The sequence below is a fragment of the Bos mutus genome, chromosome 1 (genome assembly GCF_027580195.1).
Source record: "Bos mutus isolate GX-2022 chromosome 1, NWIPB_WYAK_1.1, whole genome shotgun sequence".
In the NCBI taxonomy this organism is placed as follows: Eukaryota; Metazoa; Chordata; class Mammalia; order Artiodactyla; family Bovidae; genus Bos; species Bos mutus.
The window spans coordinates 147,171,323-147,194,591 of NC_091617.1; the positions used below are offsets into that span (position 1 = coordinate 147,171,323).

Sequence of the window (23,269 nt, forward strand, 5' to 3'; positions counted from 1 at the left end):
TCTTTGGAGAAATGTCTATTTAGTTCTTTGGCCCATTTTTTGATTGGGTCATTTATTTTTCTGGAGTTGAGCTGTAGGAGTTGCTTGTATATTTTTGAGATTAGTTGTTTGTCAGTTGCTTCATTTGCTATTATTTTCTTAATTAAAAAGTACTTTATTGCTGAGAATCCCCTGGCGGTACAGTGGTTAAGACTTAAAGTTTTCACTGCCATAGGCCCTGGTTAGATCCCTGGTTGGGGAACTAAGATCCTGCAAGCTGCAAAACGCAGCGAAAACAAAACAAGACAAAAAAACAAACTTTATTGCCAAAAAAGGGCTAACTATTGTCTGACAAGACGGCGTTGCCACAAACCTTCAATTTGTGACAAGTGTAGAGTCTGTGAAGCATAGTGAAATGAGCTATGCCCAGATGCATATCAGACAAAGGACCAGTATCCATCTTAGAAAGCAGAGACCTTTGCCAACTAAGGTCCATCTAGTCAAAGCTATGGTTTTCCCAGTAGTCATGTACAGATGTGAGAGGTTGGATCATAAAGAAGGCTGAGTGCTGAAGAATTGATGCTTTCGAATTGGTGCTGAAGACTCTTGAGAGTTGCTTGGACTGCAAGGAGAATAAACCAGTCCATCCTAAAGAAATCAACCCTGAATATTCATTGGAAGGACTAATGCTGAAGCTGAAGCTCCAGTACTTTGGCCACCTGATGTGAAGAGCTGACTCATTGGAAAAGACCCTGATGTTGGGAAAGATTGAAGGTGGGAGGAGAAGGGGGCGACAGAGGATGAGATGGTTAGATAGAGATTCAGTGGACATGGATTTGAGCAAACTCTGGGAGATAGTGGAAGAAAGAGGAGCCTGGTATGTTACAGTCCATGGGGTCACAAAGAGTCAGATACAACTTAGCAACTGAATAAGAACAACAACCCATCATAGACAAAATCTTACTGCAAATCAGTAAGAAAAAGATAAGCTGAGCTATAGAAAACTGGGCAGCAGGATTGTTAACTGAAGAGTCAGACATATGTAATTGTACATTATATATAAAGATTCTAAGCTTACTATCAACTAGAGAAACTCAGAAGAAAACAGCGTGATCAGTTTTCACCTACCGCATGAGCGACATGAGGAGATAGGCATAGGCTGGACTGTGAATGGTCAGACTGATGCCTAGGGCAATTTGGGGACTCCTATCAAATCTTGAGCCTGTAAAGATATTTGAACATGGGTGTTTGGGAACGTGTTAATAATGACACAAGGAGAGTAGAGGTGAATGAAGAAACGTTGTTCCAGAGCCACCTGTCCTGTCCCCCCCAGTACCTGGGGGTGCTCAAACCAGATACGGGTCAAACTCTTTGTGGAAGTCCACCAAGGCGCCTGTCACTTCCTGGCCGTGACCTTTGCCCTGTGCCCCCGCCTTCTGCACTGTGGGCAGGAGTCCAGGGACATGGAGAAGGTCAGCAGTGTGTTATTTGCATTTCCTCACCTGAATCAGTTCTCAGTCTATAAATGTCTTTGAACTGTGGAAATTTAACTTTGCAAACTGGATTTGCTTTTAAACAGTTGCTTTATTTTTGCTTGCCATACCCCGAAATGAGGCAAGTCTGGTTTCTAATGGTTATTTATAAGCACTAGGTAGCTATTCTTATTTTTCTGGTTCCCAAATTGTCGATTTCCTGGCTCTGAACGTGGTGCACACATCCAGGCGGTACTTTTTTTTTCCCCCCATCGTGATTACCCTGCCAAATTCATGGAAGAAATCAACGTTGCATTTCAAGGAAAGGCTTTGTTGTGCTCAGCCTTTCAAGGAAAACCCTGATCCAAGCAGTTGGCTATTGGTGGATCAGAAACAAACTCCGGAGCCTGGGAAGGGAGGCCACAGTTGTGCAGAAGCAAGGAGACGGTGCCCGTCGGTTTCTGGGAGTCTTTTGTTCTGATCGGCTGTGCCAGCTACACTTCTGTGGTGTAGTGGAAGGAGCCGTGGTGTGTAGTCCAGGGGCCTCGGAGACTCTTGATTCTGCTGCCAGCTGTGTCTGCAGCCCGTTGTTTAATACCGTGGGGGCACAATGTTACGATCTGTAAAATGAGGGGTGGCTTGGGCGGTTAGAGAAACTGCAGAGTGTCGAGGTTAAAGGCTTTGGCTCTGAATGCCTGAGTGAATCTGAGGCCACCACTTACCAGCGGTACCACCTTGGGAAAGTTACTCAGCCTCTCCGATCCAGAGTCTTCTCATTTTTAAAGTGGAGATGGTAATACTGCATCTCTCATTAAGGAGGATTCGTGTAAAACACAGGAGACGATGTCTGGCATGAAATGTATGTTCAGAGGAAGTGGGTATCATTGTTACCATCGTTGTTAGAGGAAGTGAGTATTATTGTTACCGTCCTTGTTAGCGTTATTTCTGAAATCACTTCTGTCATTGTCTCGTCATCATCATCGTCTTTAAGGACTCTTTCAGCTAAAAAAATCCTTTGCAACTGTTCTCAGAAAAGCAGGTTAAAAGTAGTGTGAAAAGTAGAGGGAAAGGATGTCAGTGCTGCGGAAGGACAGGCCGCAGGCTGGCCAGATGGCAGCTGACTTGTCCGCAGCCTGACTTGAGCTGAGCTCCTCACTCACAGCTGTCGCTCTCCGCGGGGTATTTTCTGTTCCCTGTCTTACTGAATGGTTTGGCCACTCCCTCATTGTGACTGTTGAGACCATAATTGGTCAGTAAATCAAGAGCCTTGGTTTGTCCAGGGACTCATCTTTCACGTGTGTGTATACGCTGCTGTTGCTTAGTCGCTGCTGTGTCTGACTCTTTGGCGACGCCATGGACTGGAGCCCTCCCCTGCCCATAGGATTTTCCAGGCAGGAACACAGGAGCGGGTGGCTGCACCGTCCTCCGGGGGCTCTTCCTTCTCCTGCATTGGTAGACAGTTCTGTACCACTAGCACCACCATGAAGTTGCCCTAATTGCCCAGACCACAGTTCCCTTTGCTTTACAGACCGTTCCATGGTGTCTTCAGGGATCTGGCTGTGGACACAGAGCTAGCAGCAGAATCAGGACTGTCAAAGACGCCTGGGCTGCATACACACCACGGGTCTTTCCACCGAACCATCCAAGTGCATCCTTGGTCACTAGCCCACCCGTCTCTGCCTTCGCCAGCTTGGAGATGCCACCAGCCTTCCCCCCTGTAATTCAGTTCCAGGTTCCTGCTCTCTTTCTGCCTCCATTGTTTAGAGTTAAGACCTTGATCTGTAGTGATAACAAAGTACTAACGATACTCCCTTCTTACTGGGGTGTGGGAACTGGACATCATGAAGTTCTCATCCCACCCCAAAGGAGCCAGACAGGGAAGCCCAGGAAGGGAGCTGGCTCCGTTAAACAGGAGTGTGACCGCAGCGACGTGTTAAGTGCGTGAGGCAGAATTCACGTTTGTGCAATGTAACATAAATCACCCAGAAAAATCCAATCCAGGGCACTTCCACAGACTTAACAAAACAAACTGGAGGGTCTATTGATGTTTCTGACGTGAATAATCTCAGCCGGGATGCTGGCTGGCTGGCGGCCTCCGAGGCTATTTAAAGTTTTGCAAGAGCAGTGCTGCTCTGCAGGCGAGATGCTCAGTTTGAGGATCGCTGCCTGGCAGGGTGAGACTCAGGAGGGTGTTTGGGGCTGCAGACAGGGTAGGGGCCGAAAAAGGTTGTGAACCCACTTGCTCCAGAGAGGTAAACACCTTAGGAGCTGGTGTGATGGTGTTACTAGGAATTCTCCAAGAGCGGATATTTAAGGGCTCAGGGACCAAACATCAGGTATGAGGGCTTCCCTGACAGCTCAGTTGGTGAAGAATGCTTCTGCAATGCAGGAGACCCTGGATCGATTCCTGGGTTGGGAAGATCCGCTGGAGAAGGGATAGGCTACCCACTCCAGCATTCTGGGGCTTCCCTTGTGGCTCAGCTGGTAAAGAATCTGCCTGCAATACAGGAGACCTGGGTTCAATCCCTGAGTTGGGACGGTCCCCTGGAGAAAAGGAAAGGCTGCCCACTCCAGTGTTCTGGCCTGGAGAATTCCACGGAATCGCAGAGTCGGACATGACTGAGCTACTTTCACTATCAGATGTGAAAACTGTAAGAAGTTTTGCTTTTCCCCTCCAATTTGGAGTGGTGACAACGAGTAAGAAGAAAAGATTTAATGTACTTGAAGGTAGATGACTCACTGATCCCACACGTACATATTTCAGCAGCTTTGCCCCATTTCTGCGTGTTACAGGTTTATTTTTGGAAGAGAAGTGTCTGTACTGATGCTTGTGGCTAAAGGATGCTTAGTCAGGAGCTAAATTGGCAGCTTAATAAAAGCAGAGAAGGGATCATGTTTTTTTGTTTTTGTTTTTTTTTTTTTTACTGAAATCAGCTTAAATAATTTAAAACAAAAGGTTCTAGAACAAATCTATCCAATAGAAATATCATGTGAGCCATGGATCTAATTTAAAATAAAAGTAGAGGAGGGATAATGTTTTTTGGATTGAAATAAGTTTAAAATAAAAAATTTAAGTAACTAAATTTAAAACAAAAGGTTCTAGAACAGACCTTGTCTGATAGAAATATAAGATGAGCCATGAATCTATTTTAAAATTTTCTAGTAGCGACATTAAAAATAATTAAAACAGGTAAATCAATTGTAATATCATCGGCTTAACATGTGATCAGTAAAACACTCCGAAATATTTTACATTCTTCTTTTTTCCACAAAGTCTTTGAAATCGTGTGTATTTCTCACACTCCCAGCGTATCTCAGTTCACACCAGCTGCACGTCAAGTGAAAAAGGGAAGCAGCAAGGAAGGGAAGGAACGTTAGAAAAAACTTTCAGATGCGTTATGAGCACTTAGATGCCTGTCAGGGCCTCACTGGCAGTCTCAAAGGCCACGCTTCCTGGTGGTCCATTTCAGTAAATATCGTTGGCTGAATCAGAGGAGTCCTTTTCCTGCCTGGTTAATATCCATCTTTCTCTTCTCGTGCAGACTGTCATTGATAGATGGCATCTTTCTGGGTGAAAACACGTTTTTTTTTTTTACCATGTTTCTTCTTTGTTCTATTACTTGTTCTATATCCGTTACCCATTATTCTACTTAATCTCATTCTCAGGCTTTTCCGCTCTTCCACTGAAATGCGTGAGAAGGCAGCTGGGAAGGATTTTATATGCGTGTGTAGACCCAGACAGCATCAGGGACCCCCTTTTTCAGTAGTGGGAACCAAAATGCCTCCTAAAATCAGTCTCCTGAGGCATCATTGACCGCCCCCAGTCCATGTCTTACATGGCAAAAAATGAACCAGAGATTGCTGAGGACAATTTTGCATGCAAATTGGTGAGTGGAGCCCATGTATACGATTTTCTATTTCCATGCACCAATTTGGGAGTTTGCACATGAACGCGGTAATTGTTCATGCAAAGCTGAAAATGCAGGTGTGAAGCCTTTTTTAGAGCTTGAGAGCTGTCTGGTCCTATCCTCATTTGAGTGCTGTTGAATCTTTTGTGATGTCATACACATAATTTTATTTATTAAATGCATTCACAATATGTGGAACTTTTGGTAAGTCTTGCAAATGGCTCATTGACTGTGTCACTGAATACGTGTCTCCACTACAGCAGGGAGAGGGGGCCCACTGGTCTGCATCGCTGGTGTGTCTGGGAACCATGCCTTTGAAACCACGAGTGGGCTTCCTTTGAGGGTAGACGTGGTACTAAGCCTGCAGAGAATGGGATTTATTCTGTTATAAACTCTTCTTTCTTTCATGATTGAAGTACTGACATCCTATTTTTTTCAAATTTTGGTAACGTGAATGTGAACTTGCTCGTTCGTGTCTGACTCTTTGCGACCCCATGGACTGTAGCCCGCCTGGCTCCTCAGTCCATGGGATTCTCCAGGCAAGAATACTGGAGTGGGTTGCCGTTTCCTTCTCCAGGGGATCTTCCCGACCCCTGGATTGAACCCAGGTCTCCCACGTTGCAGGCAGACACTTCACCGTCTGAGCCCCAGGGAAGTTTGGGTAACGCACATACATAACATAAAACTTAGGCCTTTCTTGTATTTTTCAGCATGCAGTACAGCGGCCTTAAGTACATTCAAATTGTTGGGCAACTGTCACCACCATCCATCTTCCTCCACTGAAATCCTATATCTATTAAACACCAGTTCCCCATCTTCCCTTCCCCAAACCCTGGAAAGCATCATTTACTGCCTGTCTCTATGAATCCGACTGTTCCAGGAATGACTCTACAACTTTACTTGTGGAGTGACTGAATTTTAGACATTTCTGTACGGAGAGCCTGTTGTTCTGGCCCCATTTGTAGGAAAGTTCACCATTAGCGTATTGATTTTTTTTTATCTTTTGCCCTGTGGCATGTGGGATCTTAGTTCCCCAACCAGGGATCAGACGCACGTCCCCTGTACTGGAAGTGTGAAGCCTTAACCACTGGACCACCAGGGAGGTCCCTAACTGTCATAAACTCTTAAAACTGGTCTGTGTGCATGGTGAATTTTTATGCTTTTTGACAGTTTCCATAGTGTATTATTTTATATTATTATACTCTGAAATGTAAGGGGAAAAAAAACTCTCCTAAGTAAAGACTTTATTGACATATTAATGTAAAACCCTGTTATAGAGTGGAGGCCCATTATGGTAATGACTCAGGATAAAAAGAAATAGTAATACGCTCTTCTGTCCCATGTAAATGCCAAACTGAAGTGCACTTACGCCCTCGGGGCGCTGTGGGTTTTGGGAAATTTCTTTTCCCCCCATTTTATACTGCTTGTGGTTAAGATGCTTAGTCTTGGGGCCGTCTTCCGGCCACGTCTGCAAAGTGAAATTCTTGCTTTCTTCCTTTGCTTCTGTTGTCGCCTCAACCTTTGATTCTTTTCCAGTGGCGGATTTTCATGTTTGGGAATTCCTGTGAGTCAGAGCAGCTGGTTTTTCCTCCTTGCTGCTCTTGTATCTCCTGCTCCTGCCGGAGGGGGCAGAGGAAGCAGGGCTGGGGGGATGGAGGCGCGGTCCTCTCTGCTTGGGTGGCTGAGGGCAGGGTTGAGGGGCAGCCGCAGCTGGCACCGTTGGTTAGGAGAAGGTTTCCTGAAGAGGCCTGGTGGTGATGGTTATGCAGCAGTGTTAGTGTGCTTAGAACTGTTGAAATGTACGCTGAGATATGGTTACAGTGGTAAGTTTTTATGTATACTTTACCATGATGGAGAAAATAATAAACTCCCTCTGGGTCTTACCCTGGGTGATGGTTTTTGAGGACTCATCACGGGTTCTGTCATCGAGCTTGTGGTGGTTCAGTCCATCAGCCGTGTCCGATTCTTTGGGATCCCGTGAGCTGCAGCACGCCAGGTCTCCCGGAGTTTGCTCAAACTCATGTCCTCTTGGTATCATCTTGGCTAATTTACTTGGAGCCCAGACTGTGTGGCACCTCCGAGTTTACCCCCTTGAGTGGCTGCAGGTGGCCGTTTGCATTGGCCTTCCTTTGGCAGAAAAAGTTCTAGTGTGGTCATGACGTGGGTGGTGGCCGTATGGGTCAATGGAGGAATTCTTCATTTAGCGATGATTGTTAATGAGCCTTCTCCAGGCACTCGGGGTTGGCCAGCTTGTTGGCGAACAAACCCAGCCTGGAATCTTGCCTGGCAGAACTTATTTATTGGGAAGGACAGAAAAAGATTAAATGAATAATTTGTATAATTAAAAGCAGTGATAAATGTTAAGCAAATGATTAATAAGTAATGATAAAAGCAGTGTCATCCAGCTCGTACGTGAGCTCCATATATAAGTTTACATTTTCCAGTAGCCACATGTAAAACAGGTAGAAACAGGTGAGATGCACTTCAATACATTTTATTTAATCCTCATATATTCCAAATATTGTCATTTCAGTGTGTTAGCAATATAAAAAAAAAAAAACTTCTTAGCCTAGGTATCTTGCATTCTTATTTCCGTGCTAAGTCATTGAAATCTCACGTACACTTTACACGTGTGGCACACTCAACTCAGACCAGCCACATTTTCAGCCTTGAAGCTTTTATGTGCTGATTACTTTTATACCAGGTCTTGAGACTTTTATCGTAGAAATCCATATAGGGTCTCATTTACATTCTAAATAGTTTCATTTCCATATTGTTTGTACATATTCATTAGAGGCTGGTCTTTGATGCAATCAGTTTATTGTAGTCTCAGAATCAAAAGAGAACTTCCAGGAGTGTCAGCTAGAGAGCTATCACGCTCAATTAGGAAAAAGGGCATAAAATACTGATAATCAGGTTCCCTTCTGACTCACGCTAAGCTGTTTTTGGGTCTGGTGTGAATGAGTTTGGTTAAAAGTTTGAAGACTTGGTAATCCTTCGTGTCTTCTCTATAAAGAGTACATTTAAGCGTGTGAAATATTTTATTAATACTCTGGGTTCAGTTTCTAGCTGGTTGCTTTTAATATTTGAGTACCCCACTGTGAAATCTGAGCTTCACGGTGCCTGGTATTGTTTTGTTTTTAATTATTTATTTTATGTTAGAGTGTAGGCGATTAACAGTGTTTAGGTGGACAGCAAAGGGACTCAGCCATACATATACGTGTATCCATTCTCCCGCAAACTCCCCTCCCACCCAGGCTGCTCCGTGGTCTGTGGGATCCTCCCGGACCAGGGGTCGAGCCCATGTCTCCTGCACGGGGGATTCATAGCCACTGTGGACTGGCGACCCCCATCTCAGGACTCATTTGATGAGCATGGGTTGTTTCGTCAGTTATTGCTGGCTGACCTGTAGAATCCTGGGTTCGTGGAAGCTGGAAGAAGTGCTTTTAGTCCTACTGAGATTTCCCTCTTGAGTTTATCTGTGATGCAGTTAAGGTGTTAAGAATTGTGTTTTATGAAAGCAGGTTGCTGATTGCCTGGGGGCAGGGGAGAGAGGAATGCTGAATAAGCGCTTAATGGATTTGCAGTTGCCTCATTTCAGAACTAGAGACAGGTGAGGGTCGTATAACATTGTCAGTCAGTTCAGTTCAGTTCAGTCGCTCAGTCGTGTCCAACTCTGCGACCCCATGAATCGCAGCACGCCAGGCCTCCCTGTCCGTCACCAACTCCCGGAGTTCACCCAAACTCACGTCCATCGAGTCGGTGATGCCATCCAGCCATCTCATCCTCTGCCATCCCCTTCTCCTCCTGCCCCCAATCCGTCCCAGCATCAAGAGTCTTTTCCAGTGAGTCAACTTTTCACATGAGGTGGCCAGAGTACTGGAGTTTCAGCTTCAGCATAATTCCTTCCAAAGAACATTGTAAATGTATTTAAATGCCCCTGACTGACTCACTTTAAATGATTGACTTTATGTTAAGTGAATTTCAGTCCAATTAACAGAATATAAAAGAATACATAGTGTTTTAATGGTGTGGTCTCTTGAGTCTGGATGTGTGTGTTTTTCTTTCTGTTTTGTTTTGTTTCAGAAACATGAATTTGTTGATAAAAAGTTGACAAAAATTTGAATTTGAAGACCCTAAGATGGAAGTTTTATGCCCCAGATTTAGAAATGATACCAAAGACATGGGCTGCAAACCTTATTTTAAAGCTCAAATTCCTTTTTTTCACTTATACAGTGAAAAACCCCACATCGAGCAATGATTGACTTTTGTGTTTTGCTGAACTGCATCTACGGCAAAGCCAGGCAGATTGAGGTTATAGAAATGGTGGCCTTCAAGGGACTTAGAGGGGAAAAAAGGATTTGGTTGAACAGTATCGTTATCAGCTTCACCTGAGCGGGCGTGACCCCCGGGAGATGGTGTCTGTCTCTCGTGTTGGGCTCCTGGTGTTGACAGATCCGCTACTGGATGTAAGTAGAAAAGCAGGGTCGGACTGTGAGTAATCGGGCTAAAGCAGAAACGATTGCTGGGCACGAACATGGGGGCTGTTGCAGCTGGGCGTGGCTGGCCTGCTGCAGGGACGTGGGTGAGATGTGAGGTCACTGGTCGTCGTGCATGCGCTTTCTTTCTGGTGTGGAAGCTGGTGTGTGTGTGTGCGGTAAGTTGCTTCAGTCTGGTCCGACTCTGCGACCCATGGACTGTAGCCCGCCAGGCTCCTCTGTCCATGGGATTCTCCAGGCCAGAACACTGGAGTGGGTGGCCGTCCTCCTCCAGGGGATCTTTCCTTCCCCATAAGGAAATTTGAAGCAGCAGCAACATCACTTTGGCTCCTCTGCAGATGTCTGAAAGGCCTCATTTCCAGGGAGTCAACGGGGCTGCAGAATGTTTTTGTTAAACAAACATAGTCATAGCAAAAGCAATCTACTTTATCCCAGGAGTGTTAAGAAATATGTGGTTTTGTGGATTACGCTTTTCCCCCTGTTTCATTCCTTTCTTTAAAAAAAAAAATAAAACCTCCAGGAATAATGGTTTATTTATTCATACGGAATTATTTTCTAAACACTGAAGAGCAAAACACTTATTTCAAAAGACCTTTGGACTCTCATGTTACCCGAAATACCTTTCCAGCAGTGCTTTCTGCGTGTTGATTTTTTTAAAAAGCCTGTTATTGGTAATTGAATGAGGACAAAGCAAAGATTTCCAAGGGATTTGAAATGTAGTTATGTGGTCCTAACCTCTTTGTTCATATCTCCATCAGTATAGAAAAGGGAGGAACTGGGGATTAACATATACACACTACTACATATAAAATAGCTTACCAACAAGGACCTCCTATATAGCACAGGGAAGTATACTCAATACTTTGTAATAACCTATAAGAGAAAAGTGAAGTCGCTCAGTCGTGTCCGACTCTTTGCGACCCCATGGACTGTAGCCTGCCAGGCTCCTCCATCCATGGGATTTTCCAGGCAAGAGTACTTGAATGTAAGAGGAAAGAATATGAAAAAGAATGTGTGTGTGTGTGTGTGTGTGTGTGTGTGGGTATGTATATATCGGCATTGCCTTGCTGTACAGCCAACACTAACACGACATTGTAGATCAGCTAACTCTGATCTTCAAAAGTGTGACATACACACACGATGGACTATTATGCAGCCTTCAAAAAGAAAGCAGTCCTGATACATGCTGCAGCATGGGTGAACTTTGACGAAACTGTGCTAAACAAGATAAGTCAATCGCAAAAGGACAACTGTCATATGATTTCACTGTACTAGGCACCTGCAGTAGTCAGGTAAGCAAGAGACAGGAAGCAAGCAGAGGCCTGCTTCCAGTGCCTGTGGGTGTAACCTTGCAGACGTGGATGCGTCGCGATGACGGGAGAGGGCACCGAGGAAGCACGTCAGCGCCCGACTGGCGGTCGCCCCTCGGCAGTGTCACCGTCTGGGATGAGAAGGAGGCGGGGGGCGTCTGTCCTCCCACACTTATGGAATGCCCCAGCCAGACTCTGCAGCCCACCGGGTGAGTCGTGTCCTGACTGTGTGACCCCGTGGCCTGTAGCTCACCAGGCTCCTCTATCCATGGGATTCTCCAGGCAGGAATACTGGAGTGGGCAGCCATCTCCCTCTCCAGGAGATCTTCCCAACCCAGGGATTGAACCTGGGTCTCCTGCATTGTAGGAGCCACCAGGGAGCCCATGTGGGGTTGAAATGAAGTGGGACTGACTTGGCAAAGCTGAGGATTAGGAGAGTTTCTATGAGGGTCAAGAACTGTGAGTTTTTGGGGTAAGAATTAGAAGTTCTGGCACCACTGGGCCCCCCAAGCCCCTCAGTAATAATCTGACTGGGAGGAGAGGGTGCCGCTCTCCTGGTGAGGTGGGGCTTCCACCTCCTTGTCCATCCCTGGCTCTCTGTCTTGCTTACCCTATCCATCGGACCCTGGGGCCTCAAATCCTGGCCTTGCGGTCTGTCCCAGGCCCAGTACAGGTCACAGGATGAGACCCAGCCTCTGCTCGGGCTGGAGAACTGGGGCTTTGCACGGCGGCAGGACGAGTACCCACTTGGGATGGAGGTGGCTCCCAGAGCATGGGACCCCGGCTTGCATTCCGAGCACTGTTGGTGAAGTTTGTGAGACAGGACAGTTGAGAAAGTGGAGAGGAAAGTGTGACCTTCGAGTGGGTGCCGAGCCCTAGCCTGGAGAGTCACGCTGGCCAAGACAGTCCAATCGGGCTCTCTCTTTCAGCAGTGTGGTTTTTGAATAAGTGCGTCCTTGTATGTTGGGCTGTGCTGAGTCTCCGTGGCTGTGCGTGGGCCTCCTCCAGGGGTGGCGAGCAGGGCTCCTCTGGAGTTGTGATACGTGGCTTCTGGTTGCGTGACTCGGTGTGTTGCAGAGCCGGCTCTGGGGTGCTTGGGTTTCAGTGGTCGCAGCTCCCAGGCTGGAGGGCGCAGGCTCGGTAGTTGGGGCATGCGGGCCTAGTTGCTCCGAGGCGTGGGGGATCTTCCCAGAGCAGGGATGGAACCCGTGTCCCCTGCATGGGCCCGTGGACCCTTAGCCAGCAGCCAGTGGGGAAGCCCTTCAGCGGGGAGTCTCGTCCGGCCACGCCAGCGACAGGTTCTTTCCCCCGCCTTTCTGTCTCTCCACCAGCCTGCCTGCCGTGTGATTGTTGCTTCTTTTGACTCTGGTTGGGAGGACCCTTTCAGTTCACGCTGGAAATATTTATTCTATTCTCCGATGTCCCTTTCTAGTTAGAAACTTATACCTTAGTCTCCAGATCGAAATATTAACATCGTCGCATTTGAAAGTTGGATGCTCCTTTGGAATGGCCTGTCAGGGGTCTTCGCTTTCAAAAGAAGGGACCCAAGAGACAGGGTGGGAATTACATGAATCACCCAAGGTTATGTAATTTGTAAACAAAATCAGGCAAATATTACAAAACAAAAATAGTGGAGAGGTTATTCTGATGGGAGGGGTGGGGAAAATAGACCAAGAGGCCACTTTGGTATGTTCCAAACACGTAAGTCATTCTTTCGTTTGTTTTCCCAGTAATAATATTGGGGAATTGGTCACTTTACAAGAACAGGGCTTTTTTTTTTTTTTAAGGTTAAGGTTCAAAAAGAAACATGGAATTAAGGCCTTTAATCATATTTACCATAGGGACCTTTTTTTTTTAATTGCCATAAGATGGTTGAGATTCATTTTTATTTGTTTTTTTAACCATGAAGATCAACTTACTTTGACAGCACACATACCAAAAATTAAAGCCATAAAATCCCTTGAGTTTTGACAGGAAATGCATCTTTAGATTTGGAGATAAAAATTTTAAAGATGTTATGTTTTATTCAGGAAGCGTTTAGCCGTAACGTGGTTGATTGACTAATATTTTTAGTGCCCTGACTGGCGGGGTGGAGGTGAAGGCGTGCGGGGGGTTGGGGAGGTTCAGGGCTGATCCGTCCTCGGCGTCTGCGGCCAGCCGGGCCCCGGGGCCAGCTCTCGGTCCTCAGCGTCTGCGGCCAGCCGGGCCCCGGCTCTCGGTCCTCAGCGTCTGCGGCCAGCCGGGCCCCGGCTCTCGGTCCTCAGCGTCTGCGGCCAGCCGGGCCCCGGCTCTTGGTCCACCACTCCCCGCGCCACCAGGCTCGGCCATTTGGAGCCTCATCGATTACACATGCGTCATCCCGTGTGATTCCTACATCAACTCTGTGATGGAAGTAATCTCCGTTTTATGTGCAGAAACTGACCATTCACATGTCTGGGGTTGAGGCCAGTCAGGAGCGTAGCTGATCCTAGAATCCCAAGGCTTCTAAATGCATTGAAAAAAAAAAAAATGCATTGACTGCTTTTATTTTATTGTTTTAATTATAGGATGATGTGTAAGAGGAAACACATACAAATGATCAAAATTTTGGTACAGGCTTATTTTATCATTGCAGAAAGAGTCTAAGATACTTGAAACATTTATCAAATACCAACCTGTAGAGACTTACTTGAAGGTCTCATCTTTGATGACTCACAGATGCTCTTTATGTACAGTTTCATCAAAGAGGAGGGTGGTCTCCATGCTGTATGGTATTTTTAGGTTTGATGGGTATTATAAAATTACCCTCCAGAAAGGTGGCTCAGAAGGTAAAGAATCTGCCTGCAATGTAGGAGACCCTGGTTCGATTCCTGGGTTGGGAAGATCCCTTTGGAGGAGGGAATGGCAACCCACTCCAGTGTTCTTGCCTGGAGGATCCCATGGACGGAGGAGCCTGGCGGGCTACTGTGCATGGGGTCGCAGAGAGTCCAACATGACTTCTTCCAAGGTGCTGCCCTCCAGGAAGGCTTACTCCTGCCAAAAGTCCATTCAGGTTTTTAAATGAAACACCCAGTGTCTGTGCCACACACACACTTCAGTTGCTTCGTCATCTGACAGCGGGGGAAACCCGCCCCTGGTTCCCTTTACACAGGCCCACTCCCATTGTTTGCAGGGCCCCAGACAAGAGTGCAAGAGATGCTGGACTGGGCCGGCACTCGGGTGAGGCAAGCGAGGCAACGTGTTTTAAAAAGAGGAGATCCGGAGCAGTACCATGTCGAGCTGTACTGGAGCTTGAGGCAAAAGGAAAATCGATAACACTGATCCTATCTTTATTAACATTTCTGATAGTGCGTTCATTGTGGGCTTCGGGTATTCATTTTCACTTTCAGCATATTGCATTCAACATTGATTTGTCCTGGTTGCTGCGTTTTGGTGCCCCTTGAATTTTGCACCTGCAGCAGTGTCTCCTCACCTGCTCTCTGCTAGTTTCTATGCTGCCCTGTGCCTGGGGTGCCCGGGGATTGGGGAGGGGGTCTGTGCAGGGCCCACAGTGGGCCTGGGGCTTCCAGGGCAGGGACCGCCAGGGTCTCGGCTGTGTGGGGTTGGAGCGTGGGTCAAGGTGGGTGTGTGCCCTTAGATCCAAAGGTCCCCTGCCCAGTGGAGGAAGACCAAAGGAAACTATCTAGAAAATTACTCCTGTTGTTCAGTAACTGAGTCGTGTCTGACTCTTTGCAACCCCATGGACTGCAGCACACCAGGCTCCTCTGTCCTGCACTATGTCCTGGAGTTTGCTCAAATTCACGTCTGCTGAGTCGGTGATGCCTTCCAACCATCTCATCCTCTGCTGCCCCCTTCTCCTTTTGCCTTCAGTCTTTCCAAGCGTCAGTGTCTTTTCCAGTGAGTCAACTCTTCGCATCAGGTGGGCAAAGTATTGGACTTAGGCTTTAATCTCCTGGAGGGGTTGTGAATACATGGGAAAAAAAGTGAAAGTGTTAGTCACTCAGTGAGCCCAGCTCTTTGCAACCCCTGAGTCACTGAGTTAGGGACTCAGTCGTATCCAACTCTTTGCAACCCCATGGACTGTAGCCCACCAGGCTTCTGTGTCCATGAATTTTCCAAGCAAAAATACTGGAGTGGGTAGCCATCCCCTTCTCCAGGAGATCTTCCCAACCCAGGGATGGAAGCCAGGCCTCCTGCATTGCAGGAGGATTCCTCACCGTCTGAGCCACCAGGGAAGATGTATATGGCTCCAGTTCTGATGCAGTAGGTCTGGGGTGGTGCCCGAGAGTCTCCGTTTGTAGTGACTCTGCTGCTGCCCAGAGGGGCAGGCGTAGAGGAAGCCTGCTCCGAAGCCAGGCTCCAGGGCAGCAGCACCCCTGGCCTGCTGCGTTTCTGTGCCTGGGAGTACGCTCTTTCCAGACTTACATTCAAGTTTTGTTTTGTTCTGTTTTTTTGTAAATCTGACACCTTATCTAGAACTACTCTTAAAGGGAAACATTGCATGCTTTCCAGCTTTCTCCATCAGCCTTATCTTTGTCAGTGTTATCATGGCAATTTCTCCAGGATGCTGGTCATTTGCTTTAGAATAAAACACTGCTATAGATTTTCTTTTCGTATAAATTTTGTGTGTGATGTGTGGAATGAGAGTTATAGTGTCTGACTTTAAGTACATTCTTAAGTACCCTTAGATTGCATCTTTAGCTTGTTTTTAAAGTAACACATTATTTTTTTAAATACATAAAATTTTTAAATAATATTTTTATTTATAAAGAAGAAAATTAAAATGTCTCTTAAGCTCCACCCAAACGATTACTGTTGACGGTAATAGTGTTGAAAGTACATAATAAAGTAAAATCTACCTTTCCACCCTCCGCTCCCTTCTCCAGTCTCTCCAATATCGATGTTTTTGTGATTTCTTCCAGAAAAGAGAATTTCGCTCATCGTCTCTCTCTCTTCCATTTTCTTTATATGTTAGTATCCTGTGATGAGTACTGCTAGACCCCCTGACTCTTAACTTAGTCGTGGGTCTCGGACACGTTTTCATAAGCGTGTAATCCTCTTAACGGTTCATAGGATTCATCACTGGGGTGTCCCAGTGTTGAGCTTGCCCTACAGTGAGGAGCCCTTCGCCTCTTGGTGTTGGCAGTAATCCCGTGGTGAGCATCTTTGCGCATGTATCTTGAGACACATCTGTGTGTCCAGCGTAGGCATAATACCCAGTGGTGAGGCTGTTGGATGCAGGGTGAATGCACTTTTAAGACTGAAGGCAAACACCACACGACCCTCTGCAAAGGTTCTCCCCTGTCAGCCACAACGAGCGAGACTGTTGCCCCAACGTTCTTGCCCACGATGAGTATCATAGAAGTAAAAGGAGAAAAGAATCTATTCAAATAGCAATAAAATATAAAATAACTAGGAAGAGATTCATAAGTGTGCAGTAGCTATGTGAAAAAAATTATAATATGCATCTGAGGGACCCCAAAAAGTCTTGAATAAATGAAAGTCATGCCATGTTCTTGGGTGGAAACTTGTGGCACGATGAAAATATCCATTCTCGGGGTGTTGACATTCTTAACTTTCTCTAAAGTATTGTTTGGCTTCAATTTCCAATTCCTATGGATTAAAAAGAAAATCAGATAGTCTGAGGGGAGAGTGATAAGTTAGGAATTGGAGACTAATATATCAAACTACTATCAACAGGGACCTACTGTGCAGTACAGGGAACCATATTCAGGATCTTGTAATAACCTATAATGAAACAGAATTTGAAAAAGAATAGATATATTGAGATATGTATAACTGAATCACTTTTCTGTACACCTGAAACTAACACAATATTGTAAATTAACTATATTTCAATTAAAAATGAGTAAAAAGAAGAAAATCCATTCTCAGCTATAATGTGAACATGATCTGATAAAAATAGCAACAAGATTTTTTTGAGGGGTAATTTAATGAACTTATTTTAAAGACCACTCAGAAAAACAAATAAACAGAAAGATTCAGAAGATAGGAAGATAGGAAGATTCAGAAAATAGCATGACCAGATTTTAAAACATAATATAAACACTTTAAAACCTGTATAATATTTATATGCATAACATGAGTTTTGCCATGAAGAATTTTTTTTTAAATAAGTTGAATCTGTCAATCTTGCCTTCAGTAGCTTCTAAGTTTAGATCATAGAACAAACCTGTGTTATAAAACAATTCTATGCTGAATTGCTATAGCAATATTTCATTTTTTACACGTGAATCTTGGTTCATTGGGAATTTATGAAATGTGAATTCAACACTTCCCATCCACCCCCAGTTTGTCCACTTTTTCTCACTGATTTGAGATGTGGTCTTTATCATGTATTGTATTCCTAAGTATATTTAAGTTTATACCTGTGATCCATTAGATTAGACCTATAGATCCATAGATTCTAATGCGGGTTTGTGCTATAATCTAGACTTAGAAGTTACTGAAGGTGAGATTGACAAGTTCAACTTCATTTAAAAAACATTTTTCATGGAAAACTCATGTTATGCAAAGTCAAAAGACAAACGAATTGAGAGGTATTTGCATTATCACAAATAAGAACTGGATTTCCTAATATATGAAGAATTACAAACCAACAGATCAATAACCCAGTTGACAACTAGGCAAAAATTATGAATTAACAGAAAAGACAACAGAAATAGCATTTAAACGTGAAATGTTTAGTATGAAAAAAGTACAAATTACATAACAAGAGAACTATGAATTACCACCTCCTAGGAATCATCTTTTCACTGTGACAGTAGCCAGGGCGTGGGGAAAGAAGTGGGCCTCCCAGGTGGCACCAGTGGTCAGGGACCCACCTGCCGAAGCAGGAGACGAGGAGACGCGGGTCTGCTCCCTGGGTGGGGAAGATCCCCTGGAGGAGGGCGTGGCAACCCACTCCAGTGTTCTTGCCTGGAGAATCCCACGGACAGAGGAGCCTGGCGGGTTACAGCCCTTGGGGTCACAAAGAGTCAGACACGACTGAGTGACTGAGCACAGTTGATAAAAACGGATATAAAATTGGGTTATAAACAGTATTCTACCATTTGTGTAAAAAGTGAGAAATGTAAACTTATTTACTTGTGTACAAATTTAGCAATTGTTAACATGTGTACAAAAAAGTGGATAGTATTGATTGCCCAAAGGGAAAAAGACTAAGACGTGGGGGATGGGGCAGGAATGTACACTTTTCACTCCAATCTGTTAACTTGTGAATGTTGTCTGCCCTTCTCCAAAAGATTTTAAAATCATTCAGTAGGCGAAAAACATTTATTTATTGTGATATGCAGAACTCTAATCGAGTTAATTTGAGTGTCCTTTCAAATAGTGATTACCTTTTTATGCCTTTTAGACAGTTACCTGTTCATCTATTTTGCCCATTTTTCTTTTCTTTTTTTTTTTTATTGTTTGTTTTGCAAACTAAGGAAATAACCCCTTTGTCCTAAGTGGCTTATCAGTGTTGGTCCAGTTTGTCTTGGACTTTGTTTTGCTGCTGCTTTTTGCTGCACAGCAGTTTAGATTTGTGTGCAGCTGTCATCGTCTCCTGATCCTCCTCCTCCTTCTTTTCCTTCCCTCTTATCTTTTGAGGGGGTGGAAGTGATTTTTCCAGTGTGATCTCTGGGAAGTTTGGCCCTAGATTCAGTTCAGTTCAGTTCAGTTCAGCCTCTCAGTCGTGTCTGACTCTTTGCGACCCCGTGGACTGCAGCATGCCAGGCCTCCCTGTCCATCACCAAGTCCATCCTGGAGTTTACTCACACTCATGTCCGTTGAGTCGGTGATGCCATCCAGCCATCTCATCCTCTGTCGTCCCCTTCTCCTCCTGCCCTCAATCTTTCCCAGTAAGTCAGCTCTTCGCATCAGGTGGCCAAAGTATTGGAGTTTCAGCTTCAGCATCAGTCCTTCCAATGAATATTCAGGACTGATCTCCTTTAGGATGGACTGGTTGGATCTCCTTGCTTCCAAGGGACTCTCAAGAGTCTTCTCCAACACCACAGTTCAAAAGCATCAATTCTTCGGCGCTCAGCTTTCTTTGTAGTCCAACTCTCACATCCATATGTGACTACTGGAAAAACCATAGCTTTGACTAGATGGACCTTTGTTGGCAAAGAAATGTCTCTGCTTTTTATTATGCTGTCTAGGTTGGTCATAGCTTTTCCTCCAAGGAGTAAGGCTCTAGACTGAGACCATCTGGTCGTCACTGCCTATGGATGAGTTGGAAATTAACCAGTAGTTTGTAGGTTTCCCTGAAGACAGTAGTTGAGAAGGGGACAGGCTCTTGAGTGGGAGGTGACCTGGAGGTTTTCTGCTGCGCCGAGTGGCGCGGGTCGTGGGCAGGGCGTGGTGGCGGGTCGGTGGGTCTCTGATGCGCCTCCCCTTCTCTCTTTCCCAGCTGAGCTCCCACGGGCCTCAGCCGTGAGGCTGGCCTCCCTCCGCGACCTGCCTGCCCAGCTGCTGGAGCTGTACCAGCAGGGCTTCTCACTGGCGGCCCTGCACCCCTTCGTGCAGCCAACCCCCGAGCGGGAGAAGACGCCCCTTGAGCACATCTTCAGGGCCATCTTGATCAAGAAGAACGACAGGTAAGGCCCCTGAGGGCGGGTGCTCAAGCATCACCAGGTGTTTGGGTGTGTGTTGGATGGAGGAGGGGCGGGGGAAGGGGCCTACGGTATAATGCCCCTGCGGGGGGCGCGTGTGTTTGGGCGGCTGCCCTGGGGGCTCAGGCAGTAAAGAATCTGCCTGCAGTGCAGGAGACCCAGGTTCAGTGCCTGGATTAGGAGGATCCCCTGGAGGAGGGCATGGCAACCCACTCCAGTACTCTTGCCTGGAGAATCCCATGGACAGAGGAGTCTGGCGGGCTAGAGTCCGTGGGGTCGCAGAGAGTCAGACACGACTGAGCGGCTGAGCACCACGCATGTGTGTTGGGAGTTTACATCTGTTTCCAGTGCCTCTGCCCTCTGACGGGTTGAGACCAAACATCAGACAACTGAAGAGTTTCATAGTGTCCCGCAGCTGTCCACACCAAGCGACAGAAGTAGGGAATTCACTTCGCAGCCTTTTCTTCTTTTAATTTACTGGATTACACTCAGCTAGAAAAGTGTCTCCTTGAGGACGTGCACTCCCAAAAAGAAATAGCTAGTAAAACTATAATACTCTTAATCTGAAAAGCGTGGCTTGGAGAACACACTAATTTTGGTTAAAGGCTGTATGCAAATTTTATGTCTTCCCCCAAACTCTAAAAATACTTGAACATTCTGTCAGTACATTCTATCAGTCCCTTGGGAGGAAATACAAAATTCACTTGAATTAAATGCTCTGATTGATTTGGTCTTGATTTGGATTTTCAAGGCTTGGATGATGTTTTTCAATATGGCTTGTCTAGTAATGCTTACTGTTACGTTTTTATTGGGTCTAATTAGGAAAAGGAGAGGTGGAGATTAGTTTTTCAAAAGGAGCTTTGTGAATTTTAAATGCTTTTAAAAAAAACAATGAGGGGCATGGAGGGATAAGTTAGGAGTTTGGGACTGACACATACGTACTTCTGTATATAAAATGTGGCTTCCTGCGTCGCTCTAACAGTAAAGAATCTGCCTGCAATGCAGGAGCCTGGGTTTGATCCCTTGATCGGGCATGGCAACCTGCTCCAGACTTCATGGAGAATTCGATGGACAGAGGAGCCTGGTGGGCTACAGTCCATGGGGTCACAAAGAGTCAGCCACGACTGAGCGACTAGCACTTTAACTTTCATATATAAAATCGACAACCAACAAGGACCTACTGTATAGCACAGGGAGCTCTACTCAAGGTTTTATAATAACTTATAAAGGAAGAAATTAGAAAAAGAATATACAAAGAATTTAGATATACATGTATATATATGTAAAACGTTGGTGTACGCTTGAAACCAACACAGCATTGTAAATCAACTATACTTCAATTTAAAATGAGTAAGTCAAAACAATGAAGATGGGCTACAAAGCACATTATATTTCTGCTGCTTTCATGAAAGCAAAAATTGAAAGCTTGGCAAAGGAAATCGGATCTGTCTTTTGGCCAGTTATCAGGGAGGAATGACAACTTGTGCTGTATTTTATGGAGCATTTTGTGTGGTATTTCATACAGCAAGTAGGACAGCTGTCCGTCTTTCTCTCTTGCTTTGCCTGCTGAACAGACGTTTGGCGGGTGATCTCACGAGGGCCAGCTGGGGGACCAGAGGCTGTGTGACAGAGCCCCAGCCCTCTTTCCTGGCCAGCAGAGCTCTTCAGCTTTTCACAGCTGATGGAGCCCTGTGTCAGTGTGTGTTAGAATTTGAAGTGAAAGGGGGCGTCCGCCTCTGCTCCTGCCCAGGATTGCCGTGGTTTCTGCAGAGCGAGACTTTCCTTAGCATCTGCTCGTTTTGCATGTTGCTTTCTTCGTGTTGAACGGTGGTGGGTCAATCTCCAGTCAGTCACAAGATGAGATTGTCTGGGAGCCCTCGTGGCTTTAAGGCCCTCCGACACACAGGGCGTGCATGGTAGCAGCAGGTCACTCTCGCCGAGTCCTCACTGTGTGCCAGGCTTTGTAGCATCCGAGCATCCTCACAGTCAGCCTAGGAAGTAGGCGCCGTCCTCAGGCACCAGTGAGATAAGTGCGAGTCACGTGTGCGGAAGCTGAGGCGCAGGCGTGGACTTGGTTATCAAGGAGGCAGAGACAGCCAGCGCCCCCCCAGGCTCTCAGCCCTGACGAGAGGCGCCTGCTGCGTCCCTGCACCCCGGATTCCTGTGGCCGAGCCCTTCATGAGAAAAGCGGAAGGGGGCGTCTTGGATTTTTAGATGAGGTGGTAATGTCAGTGCTCTACCTTTTCTCTCTATCAGAATTTCAGAAGCGAGACAAAATAAGAGCAGCTTATCTTGTGCCTTCCTGGTTACCTAAGGCATTCCCTGGGCTCTGGGGTTTCTGATCCTTAGGCCATTGCGTTGGTCTTGATGTGCGGAGGGGACAAGTCCATCTGGTCAGGACACAGGGCTGCCCCTCCGTGTAATTGCACCGCAGCTGCTAGCGCGGGACTTGCCATGAGGTCAGCAGGTCAGAAGTGAACTTGAGTCTAACGTGAAGGTGGTGTCTTTTTTTTTTTTTCTTCCCTGCTATGCAGCACTTCTCAAACTTTGACCTGTCTCCCGCAGATACTGTTCAGATGCAGAGTGTGAGTCACAAGGTCTGGGGTGGGGCCTGAGACCCACCTCTAACACGCTCCCAGGTGATGAGGACACTCTTGGTCCATAGACCACACTTAGAGTAACCAGGGCACGAGGACCTGACTCCTCCTTGTCTGGCTCCATGCCTGGCACTCATCAACACCTCCTGACTCCCTGGGAGAGTATTGAGCAGCAGAAAAGGGGAGAAGGAGCCCTGGGTTCTTGGTCGGAGGACCTGTGTTCTGCACTGCACCCGGCTCCTCACAGGAGGTGTTGAGTGCAGGACACATCAGTAGATGTTTCTAAGCCTCCATTTTTTAGCTGGTACGATGTGAGGTTTGTACTAAATAATTTGCGAGACCGGAGCCAACTCTAAATTTTAGTGTGACTAGATGAGGTGGGCAAGAAAGCTGCTCTGTAGGAATCAGAAATAAATGATCCCTCTTTGTGAGCAGTTCGTTACCAGCCAGTGGTAAAGCTGGGCGTTCAGAAGGGGTTCTTCTCCTTCCTGAGGGCAGGCCCTGAGCTAATGAGCTTGCTTTTCAGAAGAGAAGATGGGTCAAGCTATTAAGAAGGAGGCACGGAGGATTTTCAAGAAAGGGAAGATGGTGTGCTCCTTGGATGTGAGTTCACTCCAATCCAGAGTGTCTGGACCACCTGCCTCGGTGACTTTAATGAACATCAGCTCCTGAATAAGCAGATAAACAGAGAGAATTGCTTGGATATCTTGGTGCCAGATCTTTGCAAGTGCTCATCCCCCTTTAAAGGAAGTGCAGAAACTTGGTTATTTGCCAGGTTCGGTGATAGCCATGGTAATTTGCCATTCTCCTGGAAAACATTACTAAGAGAATTTCCCCTACTTCCGCTTCGTATTGGTGGGAAGCGGTCATTATACCGTTTTAAAGGCTAGATATTTTCTGCCCTAGC

At 46.1% G+C, this 23,269-nt stretch overlaps 1 protein-coding gene across 5 annotated transcripts in view; it reads left to right on the plus strand.

The window, feature by feature from the left end:
• Nucleotides 1–23,269, plus strand: part of RFTN1 (raftlin, lipid raft linker 1) — a 228,494-nt gene that overhangs the window by 68,742 nt on the left and 136,483 nt on the right. For all 5 annotated transcript variants that reach the window (XM_070377114.1, XM_070377103.1, XM_070377110.1 and 2 more), the window contains one exon: nucleotides 19,564–19,750. In XM_070377114.1, coding sequence (XP_070233215.1) covers nucleotides 19,564–19,750 — 187 coding nt within the window. The remainder of the gene's footprint in view (nucleotides 1–19,563; nucleotides 19,751–23,269) is intronic.